We start from the raw sequence: 27,618 nt of genomic DNA on the forward strand, positions 1-27,618 counted from the left end.
GTTAACCAATGTCATAAAACAACATGTGTACTACTGTTTCATGAGAAACTATTTGTTCTGTAAGCCTTCACCTGAAGTACAATAAAATACTTTAAAAAAGAAAAAAAAATGGAAAAAAAAGATATATGAATATACATACATGCATTTATGTGTAAATATCGTGTGTGTGTGTGTGTGTGTGTGTGTGTATGTGTGTGTGCGTGTGCACACACATACAAGCAGGTTATTTGAAACCATGAAGCTGTCCTCCAGTGATAGAAGGGTTAGAGGAGAGAAGTTAGGTAGTGAATGATGGGCAACGTAAGCAAGAGAAAACATGAAGTTGTGGTGGATGGGTGATTACCCTATTATCATAGTCCTCTCTCTCCCCTAGAACATACAGAGGCTGCAGCCTTGAAAGTCAAGAATATATTTCCTGTATCAGGGAAATTCAAGGGCTGAAGAAACAGAGCATATTAAGAGGTCCCGAAAGAGTTATCTATTTTACTCATCTTTAATGCTTGACACAATTATAGAGGATTCCTTTTTAACCGAAATAGTGATATCATTACAAATGACTAAAATTGCATAAATTGATGAATTTTCTGCCTTCATATAACCCCTCAAAATATAAAACTTATGTGAAGGTGGAAGAAAAACATATAAGAATATGAAATGTTTGAGTGGTTGCAGGTCAATTTCTTTCTTGTCATGAGGCCTGGAACCCAGGGAGACTGCAGTGGTTACAGATTCATTCTATTTTATCATTTCCAGATGGTGCTAGAGTTTCTGGCCTGACATATCTGTGTTAGTAGGGCCTCTATTATATACAGTGTTGGACCAGGTTATGTACTTAGCCTAATGTAATGCTATTGTTCACTGATAGCTCTATCACATATGCTATGGAGTGAATTATGTTCCCCCAAAATGTGTGGTTGTCCTCCGTTTTGTGATACTGTGTAATTTTCCTATGTTCTATAAATCCTAATCTTTGCCTATGAATAATGAGGCAAGATTAGGTTATGTTAAAGAGGATTAAGGTGGGATGCAACACGTTTACTCAGGTCACAGCCCTGATCTGATGTAAGGGGAGTTTCCCTGGGGTGTGGCCTGCATCACCTTTTATCTTACAAAAGATCTCCACTCCCAGAGCTTCCTTCTTGTTGGCATGAGGTCCCCCTCCTCTCTGCTTGCTTTTCTCTTTTATATCTCAAAACAGACTGACTCAAAATACAACCTAATCCTGTAGATTGAGTCCTTCCTCATTAACATAACTGCCTCTAATCTTGCCTCATTAACATCATAGAGGTTAGGATTTATGACACATAGGAAAATTACATCAGATCGCAAAATGAAGGACAACCACACAATATTGGGAATCATGGTCTAGCCAAGTTGACACACATTTCTGGGGGACACAATTCAATCCATAACAATTATTAAATGTAATCCTCCTTTTAATTCACCCTTTACATTGCTTACAGTGTACTTTTCCCAAAGGAACAATCCTGCTCAAAAAGGTTCACCAAAGCCTTACATAGTTAATCCCACAGTCTTATTTGGTGTTCAGGATCCTTCATAAACTGGCAGCTAACTCAGCCTCATCTACATTCATGTCCTCCCCATACAATTCTAAAATTGAAGAGGAAATAATGAATATTTTAGACGAAAGGACAAGTATTTTACTCTTGCTGGCTGGTGTAGGGCCAGAAAAGAAAATTCATCATCAGCTCTGTTGGTGGGAAAGGTTTTACCTCCAGAAATTATGAGTGGGTGGTTTCACACCAATAAATTATTAGACCATTCTCTCAGTGTTAAAGGCTTGAGAATGGAGAGTAGGAAGTCATCTCTTAACATCCCACATCAAAAATGATACAACTAAAGAAAGTTTAGCAGTCTCAGGCAATCCGTCTGTAAGAGAATATTATCCAATTTCATAAGCGCTTTGGGAACACCTGTTCAACAAATCTTAGGAAGGTCAAATGAGAGATGAGTCATTTTCTGAGGCAAGCAATAGAAAAGACTACTCAGGGGACAATTGCAATTCTACTGCCCTCTCTCAGAGACCTCCAAGGTCTAATGACTCAACTATCTCTATGATCCAACCAAACCAAGTAAGTGGCTGTGATGCCATAACTTCTAGTTAATAGGCATTGTCATTAAAGAAAGAACCAAATATAGGTATGTTTAACAAAATCTATATTAAAAAAAGTTGCTGTCGAGTTGATTCTGACTCAGGGATACCCCATGCTTGCAGAGTATAACCGTGCTCCATAAGGTTTTCAAGGCGGTGACCTTCCAGAAGCAGGTAACCCGGCCTTTCTTCTGAGGTGTCCCTGGGTGAGTCTGAACCACCAACCTTTTGATTAGTAGTAGAGTCTTTAACCATTTTAGCTACCCAAGGACTCTAAATCAATATTAATTTTGAGAATTACAAATAAGTAGCTTTACCTAAATCTTGGAGTATTGAGTATGATTGTATCATTATCTTAAAAAAAGTTTTTTTTTTTTTTAAACTAACTCTGTCTTCCTAATAGAAACAGTTAAAAGTGATTATTTTATTTTAAATTGTTGGGTTATCTAACCCCATTAAATAACACATGTTCTTGGAGATTGTTGGTCAGACCAGGGCAACTCAAACATGTAAGCTAAAATACATATGTATGGAGGCCTAAAGGAGGCACACTTAACCAGCATTACATTAATTGAATTATAATCAGAAAGAGCTGGAAGTTCAAGAAGGAAGGAGTGAATATCTTAAGTCCTGGAGTACCTTCCAAAGTGACCAATCATCTGTTCCTTCTGGCAGAGAAGACACAGTCATTGGCCTGTCTCTCCCTTAGATGCTTTTCCACCAAAATCTAATTATTTCTCTAACGTCATGTTTTCTACTTTGAGTAAATTTATATTAGTTCAACAGCAATGCCAGAAATGAAAACTCATACATGTACACACATTTTGTTTTTCCATTTCTAACTATTTCCACAAAAATAACCAGTATTTTCTGGGTAAAATGTTTTTATATGCCAATAAAATGCTATCAGAAAAACTGATAATTCTGTTGAGTTACTTGTTTTTCTATTTTGCGGGGGGGGGGGATTTTTTCTTAAAACTTAGATTTTTTTAAACTAGACAATAGATAAGTGGTAACTTTGATGAAGGGTAAGACAGTACACAATACAGGGGAAGCCAGCACAACTTGTACAAGGAAAGGTCATGGAGGCTCCATAGACATATCCAAACTCCCTGAGGGACTGAACTGCTGGGCAGAGGGCTGTGGGGACCATGATCTCAGGGAACACCTAGCTCAACTGGCATAACACAGTTTATAAAGAAAATGTTCTACATTCTACCTTGTGAGTAGCAACTGGGCTCTTAAAAGCCTGTGAGCAGCCATCTAAGATATTCCACTGGTCTCACCCCTTCAGAAGCAAGGGAGAATGAAGAAAACTAGATATAAAGGAAAGATTAGTCCAAAGGACTAATGGACCAGAACTACCACGGCCTCCATCAGACAGAGTCCAGTACAACTAGATGGTGCCCAGCTACCATCACTGACTGCTCTGACTGTGATCACAACAGAGGGTTCCAGACAGAGCTGGAGGAAAATGTAGAACAAAATTCTAACTCACAAAAAAAGACCAGACTTACTGGCCTGACAGTCTGGAGAAACCCTGAGAGAATGGCCTCTGGACACTCTTTTAGCTCAGTAATGAAGTCACTCCCAAGGTTCACAGTTAAGCCAAAGATTAGGCAGCCCCATAAAACAAAAAGAGACTAATGGGGCACAACAGTCCAGAGACAAGGACTAGAAGGCAGAAGGGGACAGGAAAGCTGGTGATAGGGAACCCCAGGTTGAGAAGGGACAGTGTTGACATTCTGTGGGGTTGTTAACCATTGTCGTAAAACAGTATGTGTACGGTTTAATGAGAAACTTTGTTTTGTAAACCTTCATCTAAAGTACAATAAAAAAATAATAAAAAACCTTAGATTTTTAAAAAATGAAGTAATATAACTGTTATGGACTGATATGTGTTCCCTAAAATATATGTTGTAAATCCTAACCATTATGCCTGTGGTTATAATTCCATTTGGGAATGGGTTGTTTTTGCTATGTTAATAAAACAAGATTAGTGTAGGGTGTGTTTTGAGTCAATCTCTTTTGAGATATAAAAGAGATTAAGCAAACAAGCTAGTAAACAGAGATGGGGTAAGATAGGTGCCAAGACACAGGGAAATCTTCAAGGAATCAGGAAGCAGAAGCTGCAGAGACAAGAGCATTCCTTAAGAACTGACAGAGACAGAAAGCCTTCCCCTACAACCAGTGCTCTGAATTTGGACTGCTAGCATCCTAAGCTGTGAGAAAAATATATTTCTGTTTGTTTAAGCCACCTACTTATGGTATTTCTGTTACAGCAGCACTAGATAACTAAGACAATCACTGTCTTATTCTATTTCTTAGGCAAAAAATAAACAAACTTGTTTTCATAAAATCTGGATGTTTTCCAGCAAAGAACATGTGTGTTCCAGGAAACCCAGGAAAACTATAATAAAAGTAGAGTCTAATAGCCCAAGAGAACAAAACGGGGCCAGATTGACTCTGGCTGTGAAAAGCTCAGAGAATCTCTAAGACACACTTGGCCTGCTACAACACTTAGCCTGCTAAAGCATTTATGAGTGAAGATAAGAGTCAGCAAAGGTTATGATAATTTTGAAAATGGCTAGGAATTTAGGAATTGATTATTGTTTCCATATGGTAGAGAACTTACTAAATTATCCATTTATTTTATGTATACATTATATAGCATAAATATATTACATATATGTTTACACATTATATATGTGTATATATACAATTATATATGTGTGTATGCAATCATATATGTGTGTATATATGATTATATGTATATACACAATTACATATGTGTGAATATATAATTGGAGCCTTGGTCGCGCAGTGGTTGAGCTTGTCTGCTAACCAAAAGGTCAGCAGTTCGAGTTCACCACTGCTCCTTGGAAAACCCTATGGGGCAGTTCTACTCTGTCTTATAGGGTCACTATGAGTTGGAATCAACTCAATGGCAAAGGGTTTGGTTACGGGTTTTTGGCATATATAATTACACGTGTGTATATGTATATATCTATGTATATAATGTGACTATACATATATATACACACACATATATAAACATACTCAATATCATTGTTCACGTCATTCACTTTTAAGACAGAGTGTTGGGACAGTGATTTGTGTTTTATTTTCAGACTGAGTTTGAGACACTTGTCAAATCCAGGCTAATGGAGTATGGCTCATACTGTGTGTGACTTTTCCATGGTTGTCATTTAGATTTCTTCCCCTAGTTCAACAAAATTCCTTCCAACCTGATGGTCAGCGGACATAGAGTAAGACCAACCTCCCGGTATAACAGGCAAGCTTCTCCAAAAGTAGTCAAGCCGGGAGTCCAGGTTTTGCTCCCCTGAGTTGGCTGGTATTAGTTTCTAATGCCATTTTCTGGCTCTTAATTTTTTTTGCCTTCAAATCTAATATCCCCCCCAGGAATGTCCCATCCTTTGACAAACTGTGAGGACTTTATGGCACACAATAATAGATTTAAAGCCTAATATTATTCTATAAGCCAATAATTGAATCAGAATTGGCTGATAATCATTTTCTTTCGGTTTTACTTATATCCACCACTAATAGTTTTAAAATGAGGCCTTATAAACTGCTAGCTAAACCAAAATTATGAAAAAGGTCATATATCAAAACCATATTTTAAATCATTTATATACAGTTGCTATAATGTCAGATATAAAATGGATAACTACTCTATGTCATATACTTATGTGACATTTATTTTTATTTTTCTCAACCAAACTTAAAGCTAAAAGATCATCCATTCTTGCTAAATTAAAACCAACCAACCAACCCAGGGTATGGACAATGGGGATTTTTCAAAGTAGAGGAACTAAAAACGAGAGAAAGCAAGTTATAAATATCATAAAATGCCCTGAAAAATATAGTATAAGAGGGCTACAAATTTACGGCTAAGAGAGTCTAGACCAGAATATGGCTTCCTTTGGGGAGGATTAAGGATGAGTTCATGAAGAAGATGGCATTTGCTCTGACCTTCAAAGTGAGAAGTATTTACAGAGGAGGAGATAAAGGACAGGACATTCTCAGCCAGAGAAGCAGTAGGACTAAAGTCATGGAAATGAGAGGATACGGGACATTACTGGAGAAAGGCAAGGGGTCCTACTTGAAGATATCATTTTGTAGACACAGAGAGACAGATAAGACAGGAGCCATACTAAAGAGTAAGAAATTTATCCAGTGGGCTATTGAAACATTCTTCTTCCTCTTTGCAACTTGTATGAATTTATGTATTTTGATTAATTTTCCTTTTATTTGGTCTCTCTTCACTATATGTCACTAGAGTATAGATAGAGCATTTATTGATGTTACTCATCTTTGTAATTTGCTCTACATGTTGCAGAATATTCAGGTTCAATTTTGATAAAAGGAGAAGAGAAATGGCCATCAGAGATGGGTGATGTGGAAATTAGATGTGATAGAGTAATTAGTGAGACTTTGAAGTGTGGGCATGTGAGTTGAACTTGGTCAATAGCATGCTTCCATCCACACTTTTAATTTTGACTGAGTGACATAGGGACAATTAGAGATTATTCACAGTGATGGTAGGGGAGAAAATAAGCCAGTTTCAGAAGCAAGTATTCAAAGACAGTGGCACTAGCCAGTCTTACCCCATGATATTGCTTTCTGCTGATTTTCCTGGTTTGGATTTCCAGATTACTTTTGATTTGGGGAGCTAACCATTTTCCTTTCGATAAACTCATTTTCTGCTTAAGTTAGCCCAAGCCAGATTCTGCTGCTTGCAACCAAAAACCGTTTTTGTTACTGTCGTGAATACGAAAGATATGAAGTATACCTTTCTGGAACTTACAATATAATAGGGACAGGAATACTAAGTTGGTAGTTATATATGTGTAAGTAAATTAGAAAAACCAGTTATGAGGACATTACAAGATTCTGATGAGAAATAATAAGGCCTTGAACTAGAGTTGGGGCATTAGAATGGAACTGAAAATAGAATCTATGGGATTAGTTGACACAGGTGTGGTAAGAGTAAGGAATGGAGGAGTCAGAAATAACTGGTTTCAAAATGGATTTTTAGAAAAAGCTACAGAAACAATGAAAAATCAATAGCATCTCCTTAAGGTTATTCATAACTAACCAAGAGACTTGTCAAGACTTCTTATCAACTAGAAAAAAAGGTACAAATATCTTTGTTATGGAATAAGTTTTCATTAGCAATAGACTCAATTCATAATGCTAAGTAAATGTGTTTGTTAGGGATTGAATTGTGTCCCCCAAAAATGTGTGTCCCTGGCTAGGCCATGATTCTCAGTATTGTGTGACTGCTCACCATTTTGTGATCTGATGTGATTTTCCTATGTGTTATAAATCCTACCTCTATGATATTTATGAGGCAGGATTAGGGGCAGTTGTGTCAATGAGGCTGGATTCAGTCTACAAGATTAGATTGTATCTTGAGTCAATCTCTTTTGAGATACAAAAGAGAAAAGTGAGCAGAGAGATAGAGAGACCTCATACTACCAAGAAAGTAGTGCCAGGAGCAGAGCACAACCTTTGGACCTGGGTTCCCTGCACTGAGAAGCTCCTAGACCAGGGGAAGATTGATGACAAGGACTTTTTCCAGAATCAACAGAGAGAGAAAGCCTTCACCTGGAGCGGCTCCCTGAATTCGAATTTCTAGTCTCCTAAACTGTGAGAGAATAAACTGTTTGTTAAAGCCATCCACACTTGTGGTATTTCTGTGATAGCAGCACTAGATAACAAAGACAGCACTTTTGTTTTTTTGGTTTTTTTTTTTTTGCTTATTTTATTGCCTTGAACCACGGCCTTAATTTTCATTTCACTGTCTAGTTGGGAGGAGGCAGTGCCTTTACAACTGAGTCCTCTGGCAGAGCCCATGGTGTGCATCTCCTCCCAACTCCATCTTTCGTGATGTTGCATTGGACACTGAAATCAGCCATGGTAGGAGTATTTACACCAGGAAAACAGGCAAATACTACGAATCAGCCTGTTTCTTTCTTTCTTTTCTTTTTTTTTTTGAGAGAACCAGTGATTGCCATATTTCTCACGAATATTTACTACTGACTAAAAATTACTTCTGTACACTTGATGCTACCTCTAAGTCAAATCAAATTGTCTTAGAACTACAGGAATAGAGTTGAAAAAGACTTCAAGAGAGCTTCCAACACTACTTTTTTCTACTTTAAACTTCCAAATATTCATTATTAGTCCCATATTTCCTTTGATCATGAACTCCTAGAGAGTTGGGGAAATTATTATAGTCATATCTGTCATTCCAATTCAACTTCCCATAGCACCACACAATAGCTTCTCAACAAATATTGACTGAATAAATGGTCGATTTACGTAAGTTCACAAATTTACCAAGTAGTGAGAAGTCTTACACCTCCAACTGAAGTGACATTTCTACATTTACCTGTATTCCTTAATCACCAAAGCCCCTTTATCTCCCTCCTTTCTCTCTCTCTCTCTGAGTGCCTTTGAAATACAGGAGGATGAGGCTGGGTGTGGAGTTGGTAAGTGCTTACATAATAACAGTATTTTTTAAAAGCACAGGTCTGGGGGAGTGGTCAGAAGAGTAGAAACAGAGCACAGAACTGCAGCCTAAGTAATATTTACCTCATGAGGCTCAGGCTCCCCCCATTTCAGGCCTCAACAGGCAGCAGAGGGCTTTTCGGAAGGCTGCCCTTACCATCTCCAGGATGCTTTCCCTTCTACTTACATCAGTCTTCTCCTTCTCCCCATCTTTTTATCTTCCTCTCTTCTGCTCTTTTCTCTTTCTGTTTCCCGGGAGTTTCCGGATTCTTTCCCTTTCTATCTCTGCCTTCCTTCCTTGTACTGACCCTCTTCTACAAATCCAGTCCCATATAATTAGAAAATGGTAGAGCTGGAAGAGATTTAAGAGATCATAGACTACATTTCCCTGATGACATAACTCGAGTCTAAGAAGTTTAAATGATTTGCTCAAATTATAAACAAGTGTTTAGTGGCACAACCATGATTTAGACTCATGTCTCCAAAATTTTCATCTTTTTGTCACTCAGTACCGCTACACAGAGCCTGTTGTACAATTCACAAAACTCACTCTTTTCCTCCAAACAAAAGTTTGAGAACAACACTGGAGGTGGAAGTCACTGGTGGGGGGGAAGGGAAGAACCAGATACATTTAATTAATAATTATTTTTATTTATTCATCTACTCATATGGCATAGTTATTGAGTCACTACTGTAACAGATACTCTTCTAAGCCTGGAGAATATACCATTGAACAAACACAAAAATTTCTGCCTTTAAATAATTTGCATTCAAATGAATACATTTGACCTGGAATTGTTCCAGAGTAATTCTTACTGTTCAAATCCAGAGACATGAAGCAAGAATGGGAATCTCTATTCAAGCACAGAGTGAGCGCTATTGTCCTTTAGCAGTGGTAATTTAAACAAGCAGAACTTGTATCTTCCTATTTCCCCTGAATTCCTTATGAATTTCATTATTTACTTGGTTTGGCACCTTGCTGTTGCTGTCATTTTATATTTACTGAGTACTTTCTAGGATAATTCTTCTTTTTTTTTTAGAATCTACATTCACTCTCTGAAGATTTATTTTTCTTTCCATTCCACAGTAGGGTTCTAGTTGGAAAATAATTGTTCCTAATGTTAATTTGAAAAACTGGAGCTTTGTCAACTTTTGAATAAGCAGCATTTCTTGCTTGTTTTGTTGTTAATTGCCATCAGGTAGGCTCCAACTCATAGTGACCTTACGTGTAACAGAACGAAATGGTGCCTGGTCCTATACCATCCTCATAATCAGTATGTTTGAGCCCATTGTTGCAGCCACTGTGTTAATCCATCGCATTGAGGGTTTCTCTCTTTTTTGCTGACCCTCTACTTTACCAAACATGATGTTCTTCTCCAGTGATTGGTCCCTTGATGACCTGTCCAAAGTAAGCAATATGAAATCTTGCCATCTTCATTTCTAAGGATAATTGCTTCTTTACTGTGTGTTTATATAATGGAGCTTCAGATCCAGAATAAATCAATTAGGAATGTTAATCAATGGAAGACTAGATATCTTAGATCACTGAAGAATTATCTTAGGTTTTTCTAAGTTATTCCTCATTTGTCTGAAAGAGTTAATGCAACTCTTTTAGGAAAGGCACATTTCCTACAGCCTCAAAATAACCTCTTATGGATTAGAAAAGTCAGGTCAAATGGACAGTAAATAGCTTAATGAAGACTGGAACCCAATTCTTGATTACAGAGTCAATCTTAATGCTCCCATTAAACTCATATGCTGATAATCTGCTTCTTACTCATTGCTTCCCTGTAGTTAAATCTATTGATATCTGCCCCCTATGTGAGTTTCCTAGAGCAGCCATAACAGATAACCACAAACTGGGTAAAATAGAAATTTATTCTCTCATAGTTCTAGAATCTGGAAATCCAAAATCACTGTGTCAGTAGGGTCATGCTATCTCTGAAGGCTCTACAGGGGAATTCATCCACGCATTTCTCTTAGCTTCTGATGGTACCAGCAATCCTTGCTATTCTTTGTCTTGTAGATGCATCACTCCAATCTCTGCCTCTGTTGTCACATGATATTCCCCCTGTGTTTGTGTCTCTGTGTTACCTCTTCTCTTCTTATAATGACAACAGTGACACTGGATTAGGACCCACCCTGCTCCCCCATGACCTCATCTTAACTTGATTACATCTGCAAAGGCCCTACTTCCAAATAAGGTCACTTTCACGTATCTTTTTTGTAGAACACAATTCAACCCACAAGAACATCTTATTAGACTCCTGACAAAATTGCATAGAAATGCATCATGACAACAAGCAGCCTATAAAATTTTGTACAATGGTTGCTTCAAATTCTTTACATCTTCTCATGTAATTTTATAAGCACTGTTCTATCAGTCCAGGAAAATGTTTCTTCATCATGAAGACAAATGCAATAGACAAAGAATAGCATACACCTTCTACCCTTGGAAACTTACATGGATAAAGAAAACAGACTCTAGGAAAAGAAATACATTTCTCAGCTGACTCAGAATTTCTGGAGATACTTTATTGCATCAAGGTTGTCTCCATTTAGAAAATGTTGCCTAGGAAAGTTAAAGTAATTAAAGAGAGTACAGAGAAATTAATAATGCAAAAGTAAAGGTGGGAGGGGTACTGCTGTTACAGGGCAATCTTCTAAATGAGAACTACTGGTAATGTGGTGGAAAATGCTATTGTCCTATATTTGTTCATATTTTGTGTGTGTTGGGGTGATAAAAACAACAACAAAAACCTGAGATGCATATACATGAAGATGAAAGTTAGCTGTTTTTAATTTTAGGATGTTAATCGGGACATGAGAAAAAGGATGGTATATTAAAAGTCCAAAACTGGATGTCTTATTATAAGATCTGGAGAAAATCATCTATGTTAATTTAGCTGCGTTAGTTCATTTGTATCTAGACTGAGTTAACTAAGGAAAGATGGACAAAGCAAGTAGTTTTGATGGTATAGAATTTTTCACATTCGTTGAAGGTTGAATGATGAAGAATACACATAAATGACAACTGGGAAAATCTAATTAAACTTTAGTCTCTTACTTCATTCAATGAACATTTACTGTGGGAGGTCCTGTATTATCAGAACGTTTGCATTTTTTACGACTTTATTTCACTGGAAAACTGTTCTCATTCTAGGAGTTTTCAGTCAATAAAAGAAAATTTGGAGAGAAGTTTATCAGAATTGGGTCTATTTTCAATAGTAAGTGAAAAGAATGTTTCCTTTTCCCAGAATTACTGGGAAATGAAGTTTTCCTTGCTGAGTGCTACCACTTAAAAGATCACTTTCACCAAATGTTTCTGAGGCATAAATATAAAACTGCTATTTTTTTGTTCCTCTTGAAAGCTGTTAAAAAAAATCTTTATGGATTTGTTGGCTGCTTTCTTAAGGCAATTAGAAGAAAAGTGCTAATGCATAACTAATTCTAGATGACTCATTTTTACACAGTATGAAGTGTTTAAAGAGCCCTGGTGGTGCAGTGATTAAGTGCTCAGCTGCTAACAGAAATGTCAGCAGTTCAAACCCACAAGCCTCTCCGTGGGAGAAAGACGTGGCAGTCTGCTTCTGTAAAGATTTCAGCCTTGGAAACCTTGCAGGGCAATTCTCTTCTGTTCTATAGGGTCGTTGTGAGTCGGAATCGACTTGAAGGCAATGGGTTTGGGTTTTATGAAGTTTTTACCCCAACACAGCAAAAGAAAAAGATTCCTGGAATACTAGACGAATGGCTCTCCCTAAACTTTAATCTGTCTGATGTTCCATAATGCTGACAAGTAAAAGCAGTTAATGCATAAGATGTGTTCACATTTCTCAAAGAGTTTCAAAAAGATGGGTTATGATTAACTGGAATAATTATATGAAAAAATATAGGATTCAAAATCATAAAAGTAAATCCATCTATCCTGTAGCTTCACGTATTAATTCTAATAAGTAATTTCAGCTAGGCAAAAGTTAAAACCATGATTGTCTAAAAATACATAGTTCTTAATATCTATCATAACCTTATAATTTTATTTTATAAAGTAACACTATTATCTTTCCCAATTATAAGCAACACAGTTTTAAGCAGGTATTTAAACATACAGAAAAATATTGAGAAGAAAATTAAAATTGTTCAAATTTCTATTTCTCAGAAATAGATATTATTATATTTTAGAATTTCTTCCAGTCTTTATGGATATATATATATTTGATAAGTATCTTATTAAAATTGTGTTCATATTTTTCTGTACCATTTTTCCACATTTAGCAATATATGCTTGTACTGTTTATATCTTATACTGGTGATACATTTTATATTCAGCAATATATTATTTTCAATGGTTGAATCATCTATTCATTTTCTCTCAAACTTTTCCATCATAGTACTATGAATCACAGAGGAAAAGGCGTTAGTCACAGCCCCAAAGAAACAAAATTACTTTAAAGCTTTATGCTTTCTCTTTGGCATTCTACTCTATATAGTTTGGTTTACTTCAAATGTCACATATCATATTAAGTTATTTAACTTTTCTTCTTAAATCTTCAAGCAAACCCAGTGAAGTTGCACCAAGTTTATTTGGTGGCATTGTATATACCTCCTGGCATGTTGCTTTGGAGGTCTGCTTACCCAGCTTTAGAAATGCTGGTTTAATTTATGATTTTATAAAGCATCTGCCTGATTCAATAGTGAAGCCTTGTTGTAGAAATTCTGTGCTAGGAGTTTAAGTGGGAAAGGGAGGCACTTCTATTACATAAAGCTGCAAAGAGAAGACAGTTCAAGTTCGAATTCCAAAATCTTACTGGTTTCTATCATCCCCAATAGTAAAGTCAATTCTGTAACAGAGTGGAAAAGAACCAGTTTACTTAGGTGACTGTTAGTGTTGTGCCCACGTATTGAGTTATCATTATTATTACTATTTAGATTAATAGTAAATTTTCAGCCCAGATTTCCTACTTCTTGTATTAGGCTTTGGAGATGAAATAGACAAGCTCCTCTTGTACTTGAGGAGCTCAAACTCAGTGGGAAATATACACATGTAAATATGTACCTATCTATAGATATAGGTCACAATCATACCTTGTATTGAGTTCTATAATATATTGTATGTATGGTATAAAGTGACATATACTCATTCCTGCACATGTACTTCAATGCTTGTGTTGGTTATTACTTGACTTTGTACTTTTTCTTAACTGGAAACACAGACTGCTTTAAGCAGAAGCATGTACTGGGCAATGTTAATGAAGTAACAATGACCATTGTCTAGACATATCTTGGAATGTCCCATGTTAGGAAACTGTGTTCAGATGCCAGTGCTAGAAAAACATAGAAAAGTGAAGGTGCCTTAGATCATGCGAATAAGAGTGGGAAGGTAAGTTTTAAAATAGTCTACAGATTCCTGGGAGTAAACATAAAGAACAAGAGGAATGGTCTGACAGATAAGACAAGAAATGGATTCTGAGGCAGAGGGTAGGAGGACTTATAAACTGAATTATGTAAGACCAGTTTCTATCCCTGACATAATAAAGCAGAATATCAGAATATAAAGACCCCAGGATAAATCAGGCAGCTGGGACCAATGTGAAGGGGTTTTCTGATCTCCTCGAAGAAAACTTTTGGGACTGGATCCATCTTATAAGCCTTCTCTGCAAGACTAACTATGGAGCCCAGCACAGCCAGGCGGTAAGAAAAGCCCATTCCATTTTATCCCCTGCTTCTGTGTCTGGTGGGCACACATCTCTAAAGCCAAGGGATGAAGAGGGGATCGTGAAAGTCACACACAAGGGTTCTTTGTTTAACACCTGAAGCTCAAACACCGGACCTGTTTTAAGGTCTTGGGTGTGAGTATGTATATTTGGTCACCCAGGAATGAAATTAGAAATCCAAGCTTTTCATATTTATCAGCCACTCAGAGGTGGCTTGAGAGATAGTCATTAAAAAAAGTAGATATTAATTTTAAATCATTCCCCATGATTCCGCTCAGGTCACATGTCTTCTAGCAGGCCTTTCCTAAAACCTCCAGACTATTAGGTATCCGTTTTCTGCAGTCCTAAAGCATTATGTGTGTACCTCCACGGTAGCAGTGGCAGTATAGTAATGTGGACAGAGCAAGGTTTTGAGTACAACAAACCAAGATTGGGAAGTTACACTATCTACCTGAGGCTTAGTTTCTTTATCTCTACCATAAGGTTGATGCCAATGACACCGGAATGTGTAGTGTATAGTGATGTGTATCAGTGCTTAATAAATAGCATTATTAGTAGTAGTATTAATGCCCATTATTATACAGTGCTTATATGTATTGTACCTGACTTATTTACATCGCATCTATGAGCTCCTTGAGGGCAGGGAATTGGTCATATTCATTTTTATAACACCATCAACTAGAATAGTGCATCACAATTAGGAACTCAATACATGCTTAGTGGATGAAAAAATAATAGCGTTTTCTAGAATCAAAGAGTAAGACTCTGCCTATGCTGTAGGAAATCAGGGTAGTCTTCACAGAACGGGTGACTTTTTAGCAGGATCTTGATGGAGGAATAGGTTTGTGGTAGCCCCCCAAAAGATATAACCATACCCTAATTCCTAGAACCTATGAATGTTATATTATACGTCAAAAGATGACTACTAAGTTATACGGCAAAAGATAAGATTAAATTAAGGATCTTGGTAGGAGGATCCTATCCTGGATTATCCTGGCAGGCCTTAAGTGCTATCACAAATGTCCCTATAAGAGAGAGGCAGAGGGAGATCATACATACACAGAAGAGGAAGAGGTAACGTGACCATGGAGGCAGAGTTTGGAATGATGCTGCCACAAGTCAATGAATGCTGGGAGCCACCAGAAGCTGGAAGGTTAAGAAAGTGATTCTGCCTGAGAGACTCCAGAGGGGATGAGGTCCTTCTGACACCTTGATTTTGAACTTCTTCCCTCCAAACTGTGAGAGAATGAATTTCTGTTGTTTGAAAGCACCCAGTTTGTGGTAAATTGTACAAAAGCTACAGGACACTAATACAAGGTGTTGAGTAGGTTGGGCTGGAGGTGGAGTGAAGCATATTCTGGGCATAGAGAACATCTGGAGGGATTGGTTTGGTTCATTATGGAAACTGGGTATATGAAGAAGATTGCTGGGAGATGAGTGTGGAAAGAATTTTGGAATCAGAGAACAAAGTTTGGACTCCTTTTGAGAAATGAGAACATTTATTTATTTATTTATTTATTTATTTATTTTTGTAAGCAAATTGGAGATAAAGGAAAGAGAAGAAATAGATGGAACAATGTCTGGGAGGAGCTGAGAAGGGAAATTACCAGGAACACAGAAAGAAGAAGGGTTTTTTTCCTAAGGTACATGGGGTAAAGGAGAGTTTGGTTGCAGATAGGTACATTCAGAGGTGACACGAAGCAAAATGGAGTTCATTACAAAAAGACTATTTTTTATTCATAGGACATAAGAACATCTGCAGAATGAGGGAAGTCCATGAGAGAGGCAGGAGGATTTGAGAACTGCTTTAGAAAAGAAGTGCAGGGAATAGGAAGCACAGTGGTCAGGACCTTTGAAGGCCTGGTTAAGGTGGTTGATCAAAATTCTGAATGGTCCCAATCAGCATGACCAGTGGCAATTTTGGAAAACCCAAATGGCTTTATTAACTCTATTTAATTACTTATAAAGCCATTATAGCAGAACATGGGCTCTTTTCTATTGAGATGTCCTGAGAAATAAGTGTGTTAATATATGCAAAGAATTTAGCACAGTGTCTAGCACATACTAAGTACCCAGATTTATGTTAAAGTGAAAAATAACAGCTACATAGTGGAATTCAGAGTGCTGAGAACGTAATTGAGATGTTAGATCATTCAATCTGAGATTACTAGGAAAAGAAGTAAGAAGAAGCTGTTTATAGAGTGAAGTGGGAAGCACTGAGAACCTAGAATTTTTTTTTTCTTCCTATTAAAGATATTTGAAAACAGGTTTGGGAGGAATAATCAAGAAATAGAGGACATAATATAATTAGATGAGATTTCCAATCCTAAGGTTTTAGTGAGGATGATAAGGCCCAGGGTGTAACCAACAGAGTTGGATCCTGAGTAAGAGTATTTATGAAGGTGATTAGAATTGAAGAGGTGAATGTTTTACATGGGCTGAGTCACCTGGAAGTTGATATTGCCCAGGATGAAGGCAAGATTTAGGATTCATACGTAAACCATGAAAAGGATAAGAACTCAGATGTGTGACCTTAATTAAAGGAGAAGAAACTTTTGAAAAAATCTAGAGTAAAAAAATAGTGAAAGAGGCCATCTGGAAGGACAAAATACCGAAAGAGGCATGGAGTAGCTAGAAAGACAGTCTTCCTACTATTTAACACTGATAATTTAAAGACTTCAAGAGAATAACAGCCACTTAAATCAATGTGCCTTAATCAGGAAAAAATCAGATTTTAGTTAAGAAGACGATTTCCCAGAAAACGGATTAATGGCAGAATTACAGATTTTTTCCAATGCAATGAAGATTCCCAAAGGCACAGGAGAAGCAGTTAGAAGAAGGGAAATGGCTCAGGGAAGAGGAAGGGCTGGTATGGATGAAGAAGACAGTCTGTAAGATGATAGGTGACCAGGGGAGTTTTTACTTATGCAGTTATTGTAAACCTTTAGGAATAAAGAGAGTAGCTAAGAAAAATAGAGTAATGGAAGTAATTTTCTCAGGGTTTCTGAAAGAACTTCTGTGCAAAGTTATTTTGCTGCCTAAAGGACATGAGAATTTCACGGTAAAGTTTCATATGCAAAGGGCCTCCCTGTTATCCACCACTGCATATACTGCTCTTTCTTCAGTTTCCAGCCCTGGACCTGGAAATAAATGCAGTTCCTCAGATACTCCCGATTCTTCTCTATTAAGATAGTAAAAGCAATACTTGCTTTTATCTTCTAAAGGAATAACTTACCTCCAAATACACATTCTGGGGTGAAAGAGATGTCATCAAGGGCAATAAAGATGTCCTCATCTCCAGCCAAATCAGCTTCAAATGCCACCTTAAATGGGCTGTTACTAGAGAGAGGAACGTATCCATATATCCATCCAGTTCTTTTATTTCCAATCACTGACCACACCAGAATGTTGAGCCCAGATTCTTCAATAGTGTATACCTAACAATAGGAAAAACAAAAGTAACTATTTGTGTTCTGAATATTGGAAGTGTACGGGCATTTAAGTTGTTGGTTAATGAAAGAGTGGAGCTTCTGTCAACGTGACAGCTTAGTAACTTCAATACAGTATTTTCCACCCGCAAAGATTAGGGGTCATAAAGTGAGCCCGTGAATATTACATGTTCTTTGGTTAACTGGACCTTTGTTTGGCTTTATTATACCAATTTGTGTACACCAAATTGGACATGATAAAAAACCATCTCAGCATCTAAAAAGCTGGAGGAGATGTAAAACTAGAATTTCTCATTGATAAAAAATTTTATCTATATCAGACATAGGTTACACTACTGGAGATTAAGAGGAACCTTACAATATATGTACATGAAAGTACATAAGTCATTTCAGAAACCAAAGTAATGTGCAGAAAATATTTAACATTTTAACAGATGAAAAATTTTTCTGATTTACCTAACATCAATATTCATAGCTTTTAGAAGTGCAAGGACTAACAAGTTGAACAAAAAAAAGCAAAATAAAAGTAGAGTTAGTATTGACACTAACAACCATGCCAAGTTCTAATCATTTTTCTAAATGGTAAAAACTAATTAAAACAAAGAAAACAAAAAAATGCCATGCCCTAGTGCTCATTAAGAAATCTACATTTACACACAATGCAGCAAGGACTTAAAATGTGTTTTTCTCTATTAACTTTTTTAAACCTAACTTTGGAGCCCTGGTGGTGCAGTGGTTAAGAGCTCGGCTGCTTACCAAAAGGTCAGCAGTTCAAATCCATGAGCCAGTCCTTGGAAACCCTGTGAGTCAGTTCTGCTTTGTCCTGTAGGGTCGCTATGAGTTGGAACCGACTCAATGGCAACGAGTTTGCTTTTGGTTTAACCCAACTTATATACTCTTCTAGTTATTATTTCCTCATATGCTAAAATGTCATATATATTTAAAGTGTTAAAAAGCAAAGACGTCATCTTGAAGACTAAGGTCACCTGATCCAAGCCATGGTCTTTTCAATCGCTTCATATGCATGTGAAAGCTGGACAATTAATAAGGAAAACCAAAGAAGAATTGATGCATTTGAATTATGGTATCGGCAAAGAATATTGAACATACCATGGACTGCTAGAAGAATGAATAAATCTGTCTTGGAAGAAGTATAGCCAGAATGTTCCTTAGAAGAGACATTTGCATGAATTTGAGAGCTAAATATCTGCCAATTGCTGGAGGTGAAGACTTTTTGAGATTAGTTTGGCTTATGTGTAAGACTGGAGACAGATAATTGACCCAAATTCTTTCATATTGAATTTTAGCTTATTTTATTTATTGAGGGAAATGTTTTGTTGTGGTTTTTAGGTGCCATCGAGTTGGTTCTGACTCATAGAGATCCTACAACAGAAATGAAACACTGTCCAGTCCTGCACCATTCTCACAGTTGATATTTTTGAGCCCATTGTTGTAGCCACTGTGTCAATCCGTCTCGTTGAGGGTCTTCTTCCTCTATTTCTCTGACCCTCTACTTTACAAAGCATGATGTCCTTCTCTAGGTACTCGTTCTTCCTGATAACATGTCCAAAGTACGAGAGACCAAGTGTCACAATCCTTACTTCTAAGGAGCATTCTAGCTGTACATCTTCCAAGACAGATTTGTTAGTTCTTCTGACAGTTCATGGTATATTCAATATTCTTTGCCAACATCATAATTCAAATGAGTCAATTCTTCTTTGGTCTTCCTTATTCATTGTCCAGCTTTCACATGCATATGAGGTGATTGAAAACACCAGGGCTTGGGTCAGGCGTACCTTAGTCTTCAAAGAGACATCTTTGCTTTTTAACATTTTAAGGTCTTTTGCAGCAGATTTGCCCAGTGCAACACGTTTGATTTCTTGATTGTTGCTTCTATGGGTGTTGATTGTGGATCCAAGTAAAATGAAATCCTTGACAATTTCAATACTTTCTCCATTTATCATGATGTTGCTTATTGAACCAGTTGTGAGGATTTCAATATACAGTATAGGTTTTGTTATTATTCTTGTGATTGTTATTAAGTGTAATAGATCATCTACTGTGAAAAAGGGGTTAATACAGTAGGATGAGTCATGAGGGTATTAACTGGGTGATTTATTATGAGGAGCTGATATTCTTTTATGAGACTGAAAAAATAATTTCAGTGTGCAATTTCAGGTCTTTCATATTTTTTAAAAGCATTTGTAGGATCCTTGTAAAGAGGGTGTTTGTAACTAAGCGGAATGAGAAGCAGAGAGCTTTAGAAAATTTCTGTGTTTCCAATCATTAGTGAGTCACAGAGCAGGGTTTAAGACACAGCTTTCTTGTATTCCAGCTGTGTAGCCTTTCCTGTACTTCCCTTGGTTGGCCATAAACATTACTGGATATATCAGAAGAGGAGAACTGAAAAAAAGTATAGCTACTATGTATGTGGAAATTGAAATAGCTGATTTGTATTCAGCTCTACAACATTAAACTCACATTCGTTCAAAGAGACAGATTATTTAGGAGTAATCAGAAATAAAGCACAAACAAAATGCTGCTTAATAGCAGACTGACCTGTGTAACATTCAAGGCTAGCCTGATACTTACATGTTTTTTTCTCCCAACTAGTAATATTAATGTACCTTCAAAATGCCTTCAAAACACTTCCCCACTCAAAGTGAAGGGAAACTTAGACCGTAAAATAGCAAATAGAACAAATAGAATTGTGAGTTGATTTACTTTTCTTTCAGTATGTTCTGCAAAAATTGGAAATATTTGGAAAAATCTTTTTTGGCCCTGATGGCTAACTGAAAACACATATTTACTTACACTCCCCACGGGGAATGTTCCATTGAAAAGACAGGAAAAATACCGAAATAAATCCACAGAAGCACTGGGAGACCAGGAACAGTGCTAACAGCATATAAAAATAGTCAGGGTTTTCTGGAAGTTTGAAAACAAATGAAAATTGATTGAGAAAAATACACAAGAGAACCGAGGAATTTGTGGCCACCTACAGGAGAAAGAGAAGACCATCGTGTAAATAGAGTTGTTCCCAGCATACTTCTAGAATAACTTAGAGAAGGGTTGCTTAAAGAAGGAGCTGTGCATATGTCACCAACTAGTAATTAATCAAAAGACTACCAGAAAGCCAGGTCAATCCTTTGTGTGTTGAGAATTATTGATTCTAGCATTTGTACCTAGAACACATAAGGTGAGTAAACATTGTTTAAGTGAGAGTTTCAACATAGCCGTTCAAACATAAGAGTGGGCACTGGGCCAGATAAGTGAGGCATTGTACCTTATGACTACCCTGAAGTCCTTCTACCTTCTTCAACAAAGAAACAAGCTACTAGCACATTAAACCCCCCAAAAACCCTTTACCATGAACTAGCACATTAGTACATCATAAATGTAAGCTCACTAGATCATACATCTCCTTTTTTATACCAGAACAACGTAAGATTAAACAACAACAACAACAAAAAACCTGTTGCCATAAGTCTACTCCAGCTCATAGCAACCTTATTGGACAGAGTAGAACTGCCCCACAGGGTTTCCAAGGAACGGCTGGGGGATTCAAACTGCCGACCTTTTGGTTAGCAGCTGAATTCTTAACCACTAAGCCACCAGGGCTCCATAACATAAGACTAGAAATCCTCAAATCAGAACCCAATTAGAAAACACTGTTAGAGGAATGATATTTCTTACTTGGTCTGAGGAAAGAAAATACAAATAGTAATATTATTCAGTCTAGATTCTCATCCAAGTATAGGAATAGAAAACCAAGAGTAAGTAACCTGATAATTAAGGAAAACTATAAATGAGAGGCACAAAATTAAAGAGAGAACCTAACACCACAGGGGAGACTGCTGATGGAACAAATGAGAAAATATATAAAGAAGTGTAATTAATTCTCTTGAGAGATTTGGGTGTCTATCGCATCTATAAGGTTGTTGTTATTGTTAGTTACCAAAGTGTCAGCTCCAATTCATGGTGACCCCCATATACAACAGAACAAAGTGTAGCCTAGTGCTGTACCATGTTTATGATCATTGGTATGCTCGAGTCCATTGTTGAGATCATTGTGTATTTTGAGTACCTTCCAGCCTAGGGAGCTCATCTTCCAGCACTGTATTGGACAGTGTTCTGTTGTGGTCCATAAGGTTTTTTCATTGACTACTTTTTGGAAGTGGATCGCCGGGTCTTTCTTCCTAGGCTGTCTTAATCTGGAAGTTCTGCTGAAATCTGTCCACCATGGTGACCCTGCTGGTATTTGAAATACCAGTGGCATAGCTTCCAGCATCATAGCAATATGCAGGTCACCCCAGTACAACAAACTGACAGACAGGTTGTGGATCTATGGCATAGAACAGGCTAACATGAAAAAGAAGAATTCAAGTTATTGAAATTAATAATATGATTGCTAAAACAAAAACCCATGGATGAACTGAATAGTGGGATCCATGCATTAAAATCCAAAATTGAAATGTAAAAATGAACAAAGAGATCCTCCCAGACCACAGTGTCAAAAGACCAAGAGATGACATTTTTGAGAATAAATGTTAGGGTATAGTGAGGATAGATTTAGACGTTTCCCAGAGCTATCTAATTGTTCTAGAAGGAAATAAATAAATGACAGATGATAATTTCTCTGGGTGAAAAATGATGAGGACCCATCAAATTCTTTTTCCAGAGATATTTATGAATTGAAAGGATAAAAAAAAATCTTACCCACTTCCAGAGAAAAAAATTAGGACATGTACTAAGGAAAAATAACCAGACTGACACCAGTCTTCTACATGGCATGCAGGTGTTGAATATTAGAAAAAAATGCAGCAATATCTTCAATTGTTATTAGTTGCCATCAAGGAGATGCTGACTCATGGCAACTCCATGTGTGCAGAGTAGAACTGCTCCGCAGGATTTCCAAGGCTGTGACCTTTCAGAAGCAGATCACCAGGCCTGTCTTTGAGGGCCTCTGGGTTGGTTTGAACTGCCAACCTTTCGGCTTGTAGTTGAGGGCTTAATTGTTTGTACCATCTATGGACTCCATCTTCAATTACTTAAGGAATATAATTTTGAATCTAGAATTCTTTACTCAGCCAAACTATCTTTCCAACATAGACATGGAATACATTTTTTGTTTTTTCACTTTTTATCAAGCAGGAACTGCAACATTTTACCAAATAGGAACTATTTTTGAAATATATATGAACAAAACAAATAAAAATATTCCAAAATAGTGGCTTGCATAGGAATTAATAATGAATAGTGAGCAGAGGAGTCCTGGTGGCACAGTGGTTAGTTGCTCAGCTGTTACTGGAAAGGTCGGCAGTTAAAACCCACCAGACACTCCGTGGGAGAAACGTGGTAATTTGCTTCCATAAAGATTACAGCATTGAAAATAGGACAGTTCTACTCTGTCCTACAGGGTCGCTATGAGCTGGAATTGACTCAACGGCAACAGGTTTGGGTTTCTGGTTTTTAGTGAGCAAAGATAACTGTAAAACATAGTTTTACTTGATAGTAATATGCTGGTAAGGTCTAAGACATTTTTAAGAATTGCTAAGAAACAAGATGAATTATTTACATCTGAATCTAATGTTCTAGCCATTTTAACAAATCATAAAGCTGTTTGGGAGGATGAGCTGGGTCAATACAATCTTGCTAATGGTCTTTTTTTATATGGGGGGGTAGGTAGATTAGAAATGTGCAATTACTTTTCAATGATAATGGAGAAATATTTTAAATAGATTTATTAAAAATTAAGGATCCAGGGGGTGAGGTCAAGATGGCAGAGTAGTCAGATGGTTCCTGTTGTCCCTCTAACAACAAACACCCGAAAAAACAAGTGAATCGATTATATATGACAATCTAGGTGCCCTAAACATCAAAGGCAAAGTTGAGGAATTGTACTGAGTGGCAGGGGGAGGGAGAGACAGTTTGGAAGCAGCGAGGAGTTGCCAGACCTGACCCGGCGAGAGCCTGAGCCCTTCAGGCCTGATCAGCTCAGGGTGCCTGGTGAGGCAGGCAAGCAGTGGAGCTCTTGAGGCGTTTTCCACACTGGGAGAAACCCAGCAGCAGAGAGCCTATTTGGCCATCCAGAACCAGTGAAAAGCAGCCCTTGAAGTGCAAAAGATAAGTACTTGCATCTGGTCTACTATGAAGATCAAAAACACCACTTTGGGAAAAACTTCTCTCCCATTTACCTCCCCGCTCCCTGCTCTGCGCTGGGTCTGGGTCCACCCTCAGCAATTACTGAGTCCCCTGGGCTGTAAGTAGGACCCGTCACGCACCCTGAGACATTCTCCTGACCTTGGGAGAGTGAACAAATTAACAAACGGGAAAAAATAATCCGCCGCTCCCCTAAGCCAGGAATTCAGGGTAGGCACACTTCCTCTGCCTAGGCACAGACATAAGGGATCCAAGGACTTTGAGTGCCTTTCCCCCCACATAGACTTGTGTGGGTCCATTTCAGCAGCTTAGGCCCTCATTACCACAGTACAACAGGGTATATGCCCAAAATATAACTTCAACCGTTTCAGCTGGAAGTGGCAAGTTCGTGACATTTGACACTGCTCTGCCCACAAAGCAGGGTCTTTAACTACCCACATCAGGGTCCTGAGGATTGGTGGCTCCACCCACCCCACCTAGCTACCTGCTATAGGGGCTCAAGAATAAGAGATGGCCCCCAGACCTTACACCAACACACTGGGTACTCATAGCCCAGCTGCAAACCCACCCACCTAAGCACTCTAGAGAACAAGGACATGCTTTCCTCCTGGACAATCGGGGATGGCCACTGGCCCCCTGCCTTGCTCAGCATGTGTCCCCCTGTTGCAGCCAGATGCCTGTGCCTACACCAATCACCCATGCCTGCTTAGGACTGTAGGTGAGAGCTTACATTTGGTGGCCGACTACCTGGACACCTAAGCTGAATCTGTACAGGAGGAGTGGGTGGACTCCTGAGCTCACATACTTAGTGGTAGTACTGGCCACCTGGTGGCAGGATGTTGGAGCTTCAGGGGCACCGGTGAGTGGGCTAGTTCACACAAGCAGCCTATCTGGGCATATCAAAACAAAACAAGAAACTAGGACACAGTAAGCAAACATAAAATAAATAAATATAATAACTTATTGATGGCTTGGAGACAACAGTCAATATCAAACCACATAAAGAGGCAGACCATGATGGCTTCAGCAAGCTCCCAAAATAAAGAATCTAGAAATTCTCCAGGGGAAGAAAATTTCTTGGAATTACCAGAGGCAGAATACAGAAGATTAATATATAGAACTCTTCAAGATATCCGGAAGCAAATTATGCAAAACGCAGAACATGCAGTAGAGGAACTCAAGGAGATTAGAGAAGAGTATAATGACAAATTAAACAGGCTGCAAGAATCCATGGAGAGACAGCAATCAGAAGTCCAGAAGATTAACAATAAGATTTCAGAATTACACAACTCAATAGAAAGTCATAGGAGCAGAATTGAGGCAATGGAAGTCAGAATTAGTGAGATTGAAGATAAAGAACTTGACATCAACTTATTTGAGGGAAAATCAGATAAAAGGATTTAAAAAATGAAGAAACCCTAAGAATTATGTGGGATTCTATCAAGAGGAATAACCTGCGAGTGATTGGAGTACCAGAACGGGGGGGATAACAGAAATATAGAGAGAATTATTGAAGATTTGTAAGCAGAAAACTTCCCTGACATGAAAGATGACAGGATATCTATACAGGATGCCCATCAAACCCTACAGAAGGTAGCTCCCAAAAGAAAGTCACCAAGACATATTATCATCAAACTTGCTAAAACCAAAGATAAAGAGAGAATTTTAATAGTGGCTAGGGATAAACAAAAAGTCATCTACAAGGGAGAGTCAATAAGAATAAGCTCGGACCACTCAGCAGAAATCATGTAGGCAAGAAGGCAATGGGATGACATATATAAAGCCTTGAAGGAAAAAAATTGCCAACCTAGAATTATATATCCAGCAAAATTGTCTTTCAAATATGATGACAAAATGAGAGCATTTCCAGGTAGACAGAAGAGTAGGGAATTTGTAAAAACCAAACCAAAACTACAAGAAATACTAAAGGGAGTCCTCTGGTTAGAAAATCAATAACATCAGATAACAACCCAAGACTGTAATACAGGACAGAGCAACCAAATATCAACCCAGATAAGGAAGTTACAAAAATAAATCAAAGCTAAAACACTGAAAATAGGGAAACAGATGTCAATATGTAAAAGATGGGAACATTAAAACAAAAAAGAGGGACTAAAAAATGTAGACATAGATTTTTCATATGGAGAGGAAGTCAAGGCGATATAAAGAAATAAAAGACTGGTATAAACTTAGAAAAATAGGTGTAAATATTAAGGTAACTACAAAGGAAACTAACAATCCTACACGTCAAAATAAGAGACAAGAAAAATATAAAGACTTAGCAAATTCAAAATCAACAACAATGAAAAAGATGAAAAGAAAATACATAAAGACAAATGACTCAACACAGAAAATTAAGTGAAACAAAGAAACTGTGACCAACACACAAAAAACGACATCAAGGGCTATTCACTAACTAAAAAGTAGACAAGAATTATCTTAGGTGAAGGGAAGGACAGCACACATTACGGGGGAAGTCAGCACAACGGGACTAAACCAAAGCTAAGAAGTTTCCTGAATACAATGAAATACGTCAAGGGACAGAGTAGCAGGGGCGGGGGTCTGAGGACTTTGGTTTCAGGGGACATCTAGGTCAATTGGCCTAACAAAGTTTTTTAAGAAAATGTTCTCCATCCCACTTTGGTGAGTGGCATTTGGGGTCTTAAAAGCTAGTGAGCAGCCATCTAAGATGCATCAATTGGTCCCAATCCACCTGGAGTAAAGGACAATGAAGAACACCATGGACACAAGGAAGGTGTTAGCTCAAGAGACAGACAGAAAGGGCCACATAAACCACAGACTTCATCAGCCTGAGACCAGAAGAACTAGATGGTGCCCAGCTACCACAAAGAATGCCCTGACAGGGAACAAAACAGAGTCCCTGATGGAGCAGTAGAAAAGTAGGGTGCAGAACCCAAATTCTAGTAAAAAGTCCAGACTTAATGGTTTAATTGAGATTGGAGGCACCCCAGAAGATGTGGTCCCTGGGCTCTCTCTTAGCCCAAAACTAAAATCATTCCCAAGGCCAACTCTTTAGACAAAGATTAGACTGGACTATGGGACATAAAATAATAGTTGTGAAGAGTGATCTTCTTAGCTCAAGTAGATACATGAGATTAAATGAGTAGCTCTCATCAGGAGGCGAGATGAGAAGGCAGAGGGGGTCAGGAGCTGGTTGAATGGACACGGGAAATCGGGTGGAAAGGAAGAGTGTGCTGTCACAGTATAGGGAGAGCAAGTAGGGTCACAAAACAATGTATGTATAAATTTTTGTATGAGAGACTAACTTGAATTGTAAACTTTCACTTAAAGTAAAACAATAAAAAAAAAGACATCAAAATGACAGCACTAAACTCATACCTATCAATAATTACGCTGAATGTAAAGGGAGTAGATGCACCAATAAAGAGACAGAGAGTGGCAGATTGTATAAAAAAACACAATCTGTCTATATGCTGCCTACAAGAGACACACCTTAGACTTAAAGACACAAACAGGCTAAAACTCAAGGGATGGAAAAAAATATATAAAGCAAACAACACTCATAAAAGAACAGGAGTGGCAATATTAATCTTTGACAAAATAAAATTTAAGGTAAAATCTACCACAAAGGATAAGGAAGGAAACTATATAATGATTAAAG

General features: G+C 37.7%; 1 protein-coding gene across 1 annotated transcript in view; it reads right to left on the reverse strand.

Moving 5' to 3' along the window:
- Window positions 1-27,618, reverse strand: part of MALRD1 (MAM and LDL receptor class A domain containing 1) — a 964,362-nt gene that overhangs the window by 173,000 nt on the left and 763,744 nt on the right. Inside the window, 1 exon segment of the mRNA XM_012556720.1 lies at window positions 17,600-17,801. Coding sequence (XP_012412174.1) covers window positions 17,600-17,801 — 202 coding nt within the window.

This window comes from Trichechus manatus, unplaced genomic scaffold (genome assembly GCF_000243295.1).
Source record: "Trichechus manatus latirostris isolate Lorelei unplaced genomic scaffold, TriManLat1.0 scaffold00075, whole genome shotgun sequence".
Taxonomy (NCBI): domain Eukaryota; kingdom Metazoa; phylum Chordata; class Mammalia; order Sirenia; family Trichechidae; genus Trichechus; species Trichechus manatus.